Genomic DNA, 13,154 nt, shown 5'->3' on the forward strand with positions numbered 1-13,154 from the left:
GAAATGAATATGGAAATCTAAGTGAAAAGTGGATCCACTGTGAAAGTGGATTTGTGTGCAGTTGCTTTTTGTGAATCCAAATTTAAGTTTAGTAAATCAGCTTTTTTCACAGGATATTTTGACACTGTGCAAGCGTAGTGCTTCATGCGTCTCTGGCATCTCTTCGTCTTTGGTTCAGTGAGCTAAGCTCTGTTGCGAATGTTCTATGATTTGATTTCGGAAAATAAATGCTTCACTTTGAGTGGAGAATGAGACTGCAAGATAATTGGAACACTAAATGTTCAGTTCAGCATAATGATTGGCTGTTGGCAGCAGAACAGTTCCCATTGATTTATATCGATGAGGAAGATCTTTCCTCTAGGAATAACTTTGGTATCGTCCACCATCAGATAACGTGTGTGTGTGTGTGTGTGTGTGTGTGTGTGTGTGTGTGTGTGTGTTTGTGTTTGTGTGCGAGTGCGAGTGCGCAATTTTGGGACACATTCTCAGTCATATCATTTTATCATGTTTGTAATCACATATAAGTTCTCCTCAGCAAAGAGTGTCTGTCTGGTTCATTTCATTGTGTTCCTGTCAGGACAACTTGCCCTTATAGCATCAAGTGGGGCTGGTCAATGCTTTGTTTTACTGTTTTGACACAATGGCCCACTGCTCCATCGTATCCATATCATCATAATGTTGCAGATGCAGGATGCGATGCAGGATGCGATGCAACCTATGCACAAGTTAGGAAGAAAGGCAAGAAGCCTGACACCCAAGGTAAACATAAACATAATATATAGACTCTTAACAAAGGAACATGCATTATACTGTATGAACACACATTTTGTAATTTGCTGAAACCTACCAAGATTTGTGTGTCCATTGTGTGTCCAATTAATTGTTTATTGTTTGTAAATTATTGTATTGTCTGGAAAAAGTTACATTGTTATCAGTTGCCTCCATTTATTTCTAAGTGTTTGGTAAACATTAGATTATTTTATCGGTACATAATGTTTACCACACTGTAGGCCTGCTGTGCTCATATGGGGTTTTTTTTTTTTACGTTTGTGGTGTATTTATTCACTTTGTTCATTTATTTTTATCTTGTTCGCAGATGTCCGAGTCATGGACAAGTGAGACCAGTACATTGCCCATGCCTGCATACTCTGTACTGTAATTTTGTGTAACAAAGAGATATTATAGTTAGCCAGATGAGAATTGGACTGGAATTATGGATTCGGTTATGGACTAGTTGTGCCAGTAAAACGACCAGTCATTGCCTGACTTTGCTACTGTGTGTTTTTGATGCTTTGGTACTGATTACATAATGTGCCTATATTTTTTAGGCAATACAAAGGTGTGATCACGCCACATTTCAGTTTTGTTGTCATTACAGTATAGTGTTCAGGGTAGGGGTTTTCTTTTTCATTTTGACACTTTTGTCTTAAAGGGACACAATGTAGGATTACGTGCCCATGTCATGCCGTTATGAAAACATGCTGTTTTACTAAGCTTTCTGTGTGAATGTGTTTCTTCCCACAGTGCCAGCAGTCGATGAAAATGTGAATATGTCTCTCATGTTACGTACAAGGAATTTTTCGTCTGAGAAGCTTTCCCCCCAATGTTCGTTTGTGTCAGTCTGCTAAAAGTTACATTCAGGGTTTCTGACAGCAGGCTGCAAAAGTGGTCAGGAGAGTCATCGTTCACTTTCTAATGACTCAAATAAGCATCGGCTGACTCGGCTGTAATTAATTAAACTTTTGATCCTACATAGTGTCCCTTTAATTTGTTAGCACATCGAATTGTCTTTGCCTTGGTCAAATCCACTGTAAATAATAATAATAATAATAATAATAATAATAATAATAATAATAATTTAAAAATAATGTGTTCAGTATTTCATACATTTAACATGCATATTTTTATCCAAAGCAAGTTAAGTTTTTACAGGGCATGGATTACAGCCTATGGAGCATGGGTGCCTTCTTTGAGGATAAGAGTTAAGGGACAGTTGTTCATCCTATTGTTAAGGGTAGGATTCAAATTAGTTTCATATAGACTGGAGTCTCCCCTATGTGCTGTATAATGGAACTCATATGCCATGCCATATATATTTAGTACTTAAGGCAAACATTTTTAAAGCTTCACCAGATTGTGTAATATAGTGGTGTTTTTATATAGTAGGCCTATATTTTTATAAATCAAGATAATATGAACAGTTTTGTTTTTTTCTCTTTGAGATTGTTTCTTTTTTATGTACTATTTTTTTTAATAGGAAGCTTGAATGTATTATATTTATTGTGATAAACATGAATGCACACATGCTGCAGTATTTTTCTATTTTTAATATATTTTAATTTTTGTTTTGTTCTTTACTTTCATTTTTGTATTTATATCCACTTTCATATAGTTACATTCTGTGTGCTGTATTTGTTTTATTTTTTTTAACATTAAAATGTTTTCAGCCAGGGAATGAATGCTTGTGTTTCTAGGTAAGGTGATGACACACTGCGGGTCCATCTCAATAGGCTATCTGATCTCCTGACCTCTCCTTGTGCTTGTAGCCTTATGATGTGAGGCAAGACACCATTAATGATGATTGAAGTTGTATTCTATTGGCTCGTTCAAAAAGTTCCCGAGCTAATGTTTAGTGTGACGACACACGCATCATCAACATGGCGCCCATGCATGCAACTGGCATGTAAACAGTATCATAAATGCTCAAATGTCATCTTGTAGCCACTATCAACAACACCAGTTAATGTCATTCAATTGCAAATGCCCATATGTCAGTAATGCTGGTCTCTGCCTGTTTAATTTAGTCTACTTAAACTAAAATGGTATGGCGTGGATGTGGAGGCTCAAGGGGGGTAAAAAAAGAAAAGAGGACCAAAAACAAAACAGGCATGATTTCCGATTGTTCCGGGATCTGTGCCGTTCATGTGCCAAAGTCCAGAATTCGGTTGTCACGTGAGCAGTGTCGTCAGCTGTCTCGAGAGGTCCCGAGCCCGTGAAGGCAACATATGTCTGGCAAAAGCACTATTCAGGTCATTTTCCTCATTTGCAATCAGGATGTTGAATGGGGAAAAGCTAGAAATTCCATGATTTTCCATGACTTTCTAGTCTCAAAAAACTAAATTTCCATGACCATTCCCGTAAAAAAAAATTATGTTCAAAAGTTTTTGAAAGTGTGAAAAATGAAGATTATCTTCACCGCTAGAGCAGATGCTGAGCCATCGCCAGACTTCATTGGGCTTATTGCATTCTAGAATTACAGCGTGAAACCAAACTGCCTCTGGTGAAGCTTTATAGTTAACCAGTAATAAACAATGTCATATCCAAACAAAACAGTTGTTGCTTTAACACAACTGTTCAGAAAATTCCATGATATTCCATGACTGTGCATGCAAAATGGTAAATTTCCATGACTGGAAAAACTTTCATGGAATTCCATGATATTCCAGAAATTCCATGACCCGTGGGAACCCTGAACCATAAGCAAACCAAGGGAGGCGGGTCAACCATGCCGTTTGGGAAATGTTAATTGTTATGCTCTTGGTCAGACCAAGTCTCGAAGAGATTTGAACGTTGATGATAATCAGGCTAGGCAAAAGCTGCTCGCCCGCGGCTGATAGCAGGGTATATTTTTTGTTTTTGTTTCCCATGGGGGCGGGACGACACAGCTGTAAGAGGCCACAAGCAAAAGAAAAGTGGGAGGAACTAGCTAAAGCAGTGGTTTTCAACCTATGGGCATTCCAAGTGGGCCTTGAAATCATTTTAGAAAAATAATAATCATATTTTGGTATGTGTTGCTGTTGATTTATTAGAGTTTTATTCTTAATTGGGTCAGACGTGGGCCCTGAACATTTTTGACAATTTCGAGTGGGCCCCAAGTTGAAAAAGGTTGGGAACCCCAGAGCTAAAGGATAACTCCAGCCAATTTCTTCAACATGCAATTGTAATGCTCACATTACCCTGGACTTGTCACTACCTGTTTTTTTTTTCTCAGCCTTTTCCGAGATCCTGCTCATTGTAATGGGGGCAGGTGTTTGTTTACATTTCAAAAAAACATTTTGATTTATTCCCAAAAAAAATCCAAAAGGTTATGCAACATCAGCAGACAACAAGCAAACAGTGATACCTTTTGGGAAAATATTTGGAGTAGGCCTATGTTAAGGTTTTTTAAAATATAAATAAATACCTGCCCCCATTACAATAGCTCATATCGGAAAGGGCTGATCCAAAAACTGCAGCATCACCGGGTACTGACAGGTCAAGGGTAGCGTGAGCAATACAACAACATAATGAAATTGGAAGGAGAGCTCCTTTAACTGTTGAGGTCTGTAAGCACAGTCACAGTGTGCATTCCACTTGCGTCCTCCACTTGTGCTTGTGGCCACGTTTTGCTGATGCCCTGCCTCCATGGAGAAAAAAAGTATGTTTCCCCGCTGTCAGCCCAGCCAAAACTATTTTTGGGGGACTATTCTTCATTCACCATCCAGTTTGCAAATGAGAAAATGACTTTACAATTGAACTTTTGCGAGATATAGAAATATAATGCTGTTGTCAGTGATGTCATCATGACATTTTACTTCCTGGTACGAGGCCACAAGCACAAGTGGAGGACGCAAGGTTGCATATTGGAACGCACACACTATACATAAGCTTGAAGAAACATTGGAATCCCTAAACATCTCAAAATGCTTTGTTGTTTTTTTTTACATTGAAATACCAGTTTTGATTCCTTTTAAGAAAGAGACAGTCTGCAGTCTTTTAGAGTAGTTTATATTGTTATGAATGAAAGGTACCAGTAATGCAGCTGTATACAGAGTTCAAATCAAATAAAAATAAAAACTCACAGAACCAAAACGATAAGAAAAAAAACGTTGTCCTGTTTAAAACAAAAAGCATAAATCAATGCAGCTTACGAAAACTCTTCATAAATCAACTTCGCTAAATCCACTAAGATACAATATTTAACAATTTTATTAAAAATCATGATCACATCGCAGAGCAGAAACAAAAGACCCAGGACTGCTTCGTCTGAATTTCACCCTCTTTTTTTACCATGATTTCCTAAAAGCCTAGAACACAACGAGAAACCTGCCTAACAGGGAATTAAATTACTTTCATCTAAAATTTCAGAGACTTACTCGTCAAATAACTCTACATGCCTGTTAAAAGTTTTTGACCATTCACCTTGTGCAAAAGAACACACCTATGATCCCTTTCCCCCTCCCCCCAGGGTTTTTTCCTCCACCTTTGACTTAAATATTTTCCCCAACATCATAAATATAGCCATGTCACGTACGCAGCTCTGCGTGATGCTCAATTCTCTGCAATACTCACAATCATTGCTCACACTGGCCAATGGTACAGAGGAGAGTCGAAGAGTAACAGTCAGACTAACAGCAGAACAAAAGAGATGCAATTAAAAAAGAAAAGAGAGAGAGAGAGATGCCGTACTGGGAAGAAATCAAAAAAGTGCATCAGCTTTTATGCTCAGGGGAACTCTAGGCTGCCGATCTGGGTTTATATATATTTATATATATAGCTTTAAATGGATGGAAGAGAAGAGAGGAGAAGAAAAGAGAAGAAAAGAGAAGGAGTGAGAGAGGAACAGATGGAGAAAGGGAAACGGAGGAGGAGGAGGAGGAGGAGAGGGGTGGAAGGGGCAGAGAGGAGTGGGGGTTAAATTTCCCTTTGGCTGTCTCCGTAGACACTTTCGTCACTGTATGCAATGTACAGGAAGAAGTCCTCCTCGTGGTGCTCCTGAAACAAAAGAGAGAAACAAAAAATGTTAAACTAGTATTTTTTGTCACGCACACCTCACATGGCAAGTGCGTCGGAGATGGCCCATGGGTCACTCAGCAGACAATTTGAAAAAACTCCCGATGGTCTAGGACCGAGACGTTGTGTATTGAAGAAAACAGCGAAATGGGGTCAGTGTGCGGGAGCTTTTTCAAATTGTCTGCAGAGAAACAAAAAACAAAGTCAGATTTCAGGGGAGGATTTTTGGTGGCCATCTTGGGAAACTGCACTATAGATGGTGGTAGCGCAAATTGTAAGTACCACAGAAAAAGAGGGAGGGGAGGATCACACCCCCTTAGGAGAGAGAACTTGCATTGGTGACACTGGTTATGATGATTTATCTTGGTTTACCATAATGAATATCTTTGCTTGAGGTTAATTTTTTCCAGAGACGACTGGCAAGGTAGAGACAATTCATAAGGAGTTTTTTCCCAGGATCCATATGACAATAAGGCTCTAAACTGAAACCTTGTGGCAGCCATGTCCCGATAAGAGATGAGGAGAACGAATGGCGTCCAAAGGGAAAGTCACACCCGTTTAGGAGACCAGACTTGATTCTCCTTTTTCACATTGGTGGCACGTTGCATAGCATCATACCGTGCACGATTCTTACCAAATTTGCTTTATACCTCTACTAAGACCCGCTGGAAGGCCTGGAATTCCGAGCTCGCATTATGTGAATATTCCAAGGCCTACAGCAAACATCTTCTATTAGAGTAAGATAGCCCAAACTCCACCCACCCAATGCAAAGGAGTGTGGTCAAGTTTGGTCTCCTAAAGGGCGCGTTGTCCACCCCCTCTTGTCTTTCTGTGGCATTTGGTGACGGCTAGCATGAGACGTGCGCTACCGCCATCTATAGTGCCAAGGGAACTCCATTCAACTCCTGACATCACCTGGATCCAGGAAATGCATGGACTCGAAGTATCTTATTCTAATAGAAGATGTTTTCCTACAGTACGTGTACGTGCTTTTGCAACTTATTATTATAATTAACTTGCATTTACGTGCATTTGCAACTTATTGTTACTGTGTCAGTCAAGTGTAATGTAAGGTGTAATGTGTCGGTGGCTCCAATGAACAATCTGACTTGGTGTAGCATATTGTTTCACTATTACGGTAGAGGTCTGGTCTACTTCTGCTAAGGAGTCGCAATGCGACTTGCAGTTATTATTTTTCAGGGTATTGGTTACAGTCCCTGCAGCACTGTGGGGTTCCGACCCTTGCTCAGAACAGAAGCACTTCAGCCATGGATAAAGTTGCAGGGAGAGGTCAGGTGGGATTTGAACCTACAACCCCTGGACTGAAAGACCAACTCCCTAACCACTAGACCAAAAAGATGCACCCAGACAATTTGAAAATCCCCATTACTACGAAGCTTGGAGGCAAAACTGGACTGCGCGTACGAGTAGGGCTTAGAATTAACACCAGCCAACTGGCCAAATATTGAGCAAAGTTCTTATATATATGCTGACAGGAAGGGAGTGGGAGAGAGAGATGGGGGAGAATTGGGAAATGACCTCGTCCGGACTCGAACCGGGGTCCCCATGGGTATGAAAGCCCAAATGTGGGGAGCTTAGCGCCTCCCATATTGATGAAAGTTCAGTTTGACTGGTAGAAAAGATCAACTTAGTAGCCGTTCTTCTGACCCATTAATGAGTGTGTGTTTGGATAGTAAGACTTAACGTCCCACTAGCCATGTTAGCTGCTGATGAAGAATGTAGAGCCCTGTGTGTGAGTTAGCCTGGTCCTGACCATCCCATAATACTACCATTTCATTTCGTATTCATGGTCTGGAGGTTGTTTGATCTGACGCGATTGCAGGAAGCGGGAAGGACATTTTCTGAAAAATCAGGATAAGTTGTTGAACAAACATGTCTGACGTCTATCTTTGGCTATGTAGGACCGTTTAAAAGACATGTCTGACAGAACATACTACCGCAGGATAAAATTACAATTTAGGACCGTTTGGCAGAACACCGACCAAATCCTACCGCTCAACATCGCTCCATAGAAAGCAGGTACCAGACGTAGTGCGCCTTATTTATAACGGGTGCGTACGCACAAAAGACTGCGCACGCCAAGTTCACCGCAAGGTTTGGTATTTATAGAAAAAAGAACTTGGCGGTAAACATGCGCAGCTCCACGCAAAGTTTGAACCATGCGTAGGCACTAAACAAAAGACCAAACGTGGAAAGCGCGACCCCGGGAGGTAGCTGGAAGAACGACCCGAAATTGGTTGAAGAAAAAAAATCAAAGGTCACGTGTCACGATAGCCACTTTAACATTATTTAATCCAGTTCGCAACGAAAACGCGGTTGTTTGTTGTTTGGTAATGGTGGAAAATAATAAGTAGGCCTACCTGGCCTATCCATAGCCACATGCATGTAATAGACGCTTCAAATTGTACGTTTTGGATAGGCCTACGTTACATTTGGAAATACCCGACATTATATTAACAATAACCACGACCTTTCCAGTATCGGGCTATAATCGTATCGGTAGGCTATAAAGTGTTCCGAGTCTGCAAGGAATTACGTCAACATTTAAGCCAGTTGCAGAATCATCTGCTCAAGTCCCAAGTGCATCTGTAATGGTTGATTTTCTCAGCCATACAGGCAAGCGCAAGTGCCAATGGACAGCTTCGTTTCTCTTGTTGCATGTCATTTCTTTTCCATGCGGTTATTCGTCATCAAAGCAGAGGTGTGCATTTGACAGCTGGTCTTATACACTGATAATGTACGTTTATAATACACACATTTAATAAATACAGACTAGAAAATGCCCATATGTCATGCTGTCTGTGGATATGTCGATCGACAGTTGGGGCGTCGCTTTGAACTGAAAGCAGACAGCTGCGCGCAGTGACCAACGGCAATTGTTGAAAAAAGTTTAAACCCGGTGCATATGAGGTGCGATGAGACAGCGAATAGATTTTCTACCGGTGAATTTCACATGGGGACATGCCATGTGAGATGTTTCCTTGACGCAGCTATTTTTCCCTTTGTTCACAACTCAATTAATACTAGCCTACATGTCCATGACTTGGCAGGTTCATGTCCATGCCATCCTTATTTTATGTATTTTTTTACTTGTGGTATAGCGTGATTTTTGTCAACATAACCATCCACATGCTGTAATTCAAGGTTTTTATTTTTGTAGCCTACGACTTCCCAAACTTAACCGCTCCACTTTGCCCAACGTTCTCTAGGCCTATCTAATAAAACTGTTTGCTCCACATGTGGTAAATAGGCTATCGCGTCTGCTTTCCGCGCACGCCGTCCACAGATATAAATATTCATTTTGGGTGTTTCACTGATTATTCATAGATAATTATGGGTGTATCCACAGGTGCGCACATTTGCCGCAACTTCAGAGTCAGTTGGGATTTATAAAGGGAAGTCTACGTGGAACGTGCGTGCGCCATGCTTTATAAATCTGAATATTTTTTTGCGCACGCACATCCGGAGATTCGTGCGTGTGCCATCTTTTGGCGCATTTCTTCCGCAAAGTTTTATAAATGAGGCCCGTAGTGCAGAGCCATGTCTTTTGGCGGAAGTACGTAGGATGGTGCGCGAGTGTGAGTGTGAGTGTGAGTGTGAGTGTGAGTGGCAGGTGGAGCAGTAGGGTGGGGTGGGGTCAGGGTGCAGTACCTGATACAGCAGCCCCATGGTGGCGGAGGTGGGGGGAATGACGTTGTTTACAAAGAAGAAAAGAGCGTCCTCAGCTCTCAGGTGAATTCTTTTCCGGATGAGGAAGTAGAACTGGCCCACTGCAGGGGAGAGAGAGAGAGAGAGAGAGACAGAGAGACAAAAAGGTAAAATGAGAGACAGAAAAAAAGGTGGGGGGGCAACAGGGAGGGAGAGAAAGGTTGCGTGGGTGAGCGTGGGACATGTATTGACATGTCAAAACAAGTCTTCAATATGCCTGCTTCAGAGGGGAGATGGGTCTGTCTGTCCGGCTTATTCACTTTGGACGCTTGAAAGAGGAACAGACTTTTCTGTTTAGTTATTGATTATTCCATCACATCTTTTTTTTAAAGTTAATTTGGGCCTATATTTCTGACAGAGACAGTGAAGAGTGATAAGAACCGACAGGGAGCATCCAGGTTGGACTCACAACCTGGGTCCCCTGGGGTATGTAAATCCATCTCTTATATGTGGGGACTTAGCGCGCTGCACCACAACGCCCCCATATTCCATCACCTTTTTTGAAATGAGACTGGTTATCAAAGTCAGGGTTCTGACTCCTTTTTCATGAACAAATTAAAGCACTTTTCAAGCACCAGCTTTTCCGGGCGCACCCCGACCCGGTCACGAACGGCTCTGCTCACCGGGACCCGAGGGCCCCGGCTACTCCAGACCAACCGAAGCACTTAGGCGCATGGGTATTGCCATGTCTGGGAGGGATTCTGACTTAGAGGCGTTCAGTCATAATCCCGCAGATGGTAGCTTCGCACCAGTGGCTCCTCAGCCAAGCGCACGAACCAAATGTCTGAACCTGCGGTTCCTCTCGTACTGAGCAGGATTACCATTGCAACAACACATCATCAGTAGGGTAAAACTAACCTGTCTTGCAACTGGTTATTTTTGAGGATGGTTATCAAAGTGGAGGACAGTGACCACTGGGAGGACACAAGGGGGTGCTAAGAGGGCCGCGACAGGTTGGAAAGAAAAGTATAGTAAAACACAATAAACAATTGAATAAATTGCCAAAATAAACCAAAATAAGCTTTACAATATTGCCATTAGTTAAGACTGCAATACTACTGTATCATATCAGTCAATATTGCATTTCTGAACAGTACAACTATTATGGTTATTATTTCATACATCACAGTGTGGCACTGCGTCACAGACCTTGACTATGTTTGGGAATGGGGGTGCACAGGAAAATAGTATGACACGACTTATGTAAGGGGGTACTTGGCTGTAATATATCAATATATGGGGGCCTTGCCATGGCAAACTACAGGGTTTCCCAAACTGGGGTGCGTGCAGGTCTATTGGAAACGAGGATTGTCCAAAATGTGAGACTGTGCAACATTCACTGAGCGAACCGCATTGAAATGTAAAAGGGGGTGCACATGGAAAAACGTTTGGGAACTGCTGCTCTATAACACATCAGAGATGGGATTCTGTTATATCTCCAGGGCTTTTCTCAACATGGTAAATGACAACACACGGGCCAGTGAGAAGCGATACTGTCAATACACCTCACCTGTGAGATCAGAGGGAACAAGGTATTTCTTCTTGTCCAAATCACCTATCCTGGCCTTTGGGGCCTTTTCCACAATCACCTGAGAGAGAGAGAGAGAGAGAGAGAGAGAGAGAGAGAGAGAGAGAGAGAGAGAGAGAGAGAGAGAGAGAGAGAGAGAGAGAGAGAGAGTTAATGGTTGTATGAGTGCCCTTAAAATGCAAAATGCACAACACATCACACAACACATCAATATTGTGTGAAACCCAATACTTCTTTTCCAATAGATAACACCCACTGTTGTGCTTCTAGAAACACCAGGCTTCTTTATCTATGATTCCTGTAATATTGACAATTGCCAAAATTGTCAGTTTACACCAAAGTGTTCTGAATGTAAGACAGTTGAAAGCAGCCTTCCATGTTTGGCCTCAGTGACCCAGTAAACACAATAGAGCTCTACAGCAACAAAGGGGGTGGGAGCTAACATGTAATCGAACCTGCATCAGCTGGGAAGTAGCTAAATGCAGGGGAATAAACATGGATATAACACATAACAGTGTGTACATACGTCTAGATATCATAATACTTGTTATTAGAGCGTAATTACGTGTTCATCTCCAATTTGGGTGTGAGTTTATGGATAAACTGTATACGTCAGTGTTCCATTGTTTACGTTAGGTAGGCGGCCTACAGTTTCTTTTGAAAGAGCAAAACGCACACAAAGACATGGTCAATAGTTAAAACGGCGACATTAACTTGGGATATATATACACTGCAAAAAAAAAATACAAAAAAGATAGATACGAGTGAAGGCTAAGCCAGACGTAAACAAGCCCTCGGTTCTATTTTTGGCTAGCAGCTACCTTATCCTGATCCATGACAGGCCACTGTCAAAATATGAAGCAATCGCGCAAACAGATCGAGCACGGTGAACAAGGAAAATGTGTGTCACGTGCAGATAAAGATGTTGAGACGAGTCATCACGTAAAAGTAGGCCATTTCGACACAAAACGTGAAATCGATGTATATTTGACGGGCATTTCCGTTCGAGTTGATGTTTGTTTTGGACGATTCCCTGATTGACGCTCCCAACCCAGGACGCTCCCATTTCATCTCGCTCCCACTAGCCAGACTATCGGTACCACCGCCATATGACGGAGCCAGTTATCTTGTTGATGTTAGTTTTTTGTTTCTAACCCTAACCTTAACCCTAAACCTAAACCTAACCCTAACCCTAAACCTAAACCTAACCCTAACCCTAAATTGCTTGTATGTGGCAGTATATGATAATACGTGAAATATAATCGGGTGGGACCGCACGTCCGGGAGTGATAGAAACACCTGGGACCGCACGTCCGGGAGCGATCTCAGTTGGGAGTCTCCATCCCCTTACCGTTTTGGACGCAGTGAACAGGCCTTCAAGGCTCACCTTCATTGGGCGTTCATCTTACAATTCTGCGCCTTGTTATAAGTCATTGTATTAGTATACATGATATTCAATTTGTCAAATCAATTATAAAATCACAATACGTTTAAAATCGTGTCATGCAGTTGTTCAAATGCTATTACAGTTCTGAGAAATAAGAAGACATCTCAGGGTCATCATTCGTTGCTAATCTATTAGCCAGCTTTATCTCGGAACTAGCTTACGAATCTGATGACAGGGCATCATGTCAATAAACTTGCAATGGCAAGCGAATATGTTCGCAACATTCTAACTATCAGTAACTGGGCGACAGGGAGTATTGGGTAAACAAAACTGTGTTGCTACAAAACGGGAAACCATAAAGCTAGATGTCAGTTTTGCTTGCTATCTACTTACAGGAACCCTGTCAGGATACTTCTTCCTGATTTTCTCTCCCTCTGACCGCCTCTTCTCAAAGGGGTGCTCTTCTTTGTACTGAAACTTCATTGTTGATTTTCCGCCTAAATGTCCACAAATGAAGATCGAATGGAAGCAGCCAGCGATAAGAACTAGACCTAGGTGTGTAGTTCTCTGATGTTTTCTTGGTGCGCCTGTGGCGGATGGATACAATAACAAACTACGTAAACTGCGCAAATCAGCTGTCCATGTCGTTCGACTACGTCGACTTCGGTCCACGTCGTATATTCCAACTGCAATATATCTGCGTCTGTTTCGACTACATATTCAAAGCAAGACGTAAAT

At 41.7% G+C, this 13,154-nt stretch overlaps 2 protein-coding genes across 2 annotated transcripts in view; one reads left to right on the forward strand and one right to left on the reverse strand.

Annotated features, from left to right (window-relative positions):
- LOC134437380 (uncharacterized) overlaps positions 1–1,540 on the forward strand; it is an 85,669-nt gene extending 84,129 nt beyond the window's left edge. Inside the window, exons 10-12 of the mRNA XM_063186873.1 lie at positions 685–759; positions 1,097–1,115; positions 1,525–1,540. Coding sequence (XP_063042943.1) covers positions 685–759; positions 1,097–1,115; positions 1,525–1,540 — 110 coding nt within the window. The remainder of the gene's footprint in view (positions 1–684; positions 760–1,096; positions 1,116–1,524) is intronic.
- Positions 1,541–4,746: 3,206 nt separating this feature from the next.
- Positions 4,747–13,009, reverse strand: LOC134437154 (gamma-aminobutyric acid receptor-associated protein-like). The gene is made up of 4 exons (XM_063186617.1): positions 12,810–13,009; positions 11,012–11,090; positions 9,445–9,563; positions 4,747–5,754 (listed from the first exon to the last, which is right to left on the reverse strand). The coding sequence occupies exons 1-4, from the start codon at positions 12,897–12,899 to the stop codon at positions 5,674–5,676; spliced, it is 369 nt and encodes a 122-aa protein (XP_063042687.1). The 5' UTR covers positions 12,900–13,009; the 3' UTR covers positions 4,747–5,673.
- Positions 13,010–13,154: the final 145 nt, after the last annotated feature.

This window comes from Engraulis encrasicolus, chromosome 21 (assembly GCF_034702125.1).
Source record: "Engraulis encrasicolus isolate BLACKSEA-1 chromosome 21, IST_EnEncr_1.0, whole genome shotgun sequence".
In the NCBI taxonomy this organism is placed as follows: Eukaryota; Metazoa; Chordata; class Actinopteri; order Clupeiformes; family Engraulidae; genus Engraulis; species Engraulis encrasicolus.

Bases quoted from the DNA above. Each gene is read 5' to 3' on its own strand.
- LOC134437154 (XM_063186617.1), bottom strand. From the start codon at position 12,899: ATGAAGTTTCAGTACAAAGAAGAGCACCCCTTTGAGAAGAGGCGGTCA. The intron at 9,564-11,011 runs GTGAGGTGTATT...TCTCCCCTGCAG, and splicing joins TGTTCCCTCTGATCTCACAG to TGGGCCAGTTCTACTTCCTC. The intron at 5,755-9,444 runs GTACTGCACCCT...CTTTTGTTTCAG, and splicing joins CCATGGGGCTGCTGTATCAG to GAGCACCACGAGGAGGACTT.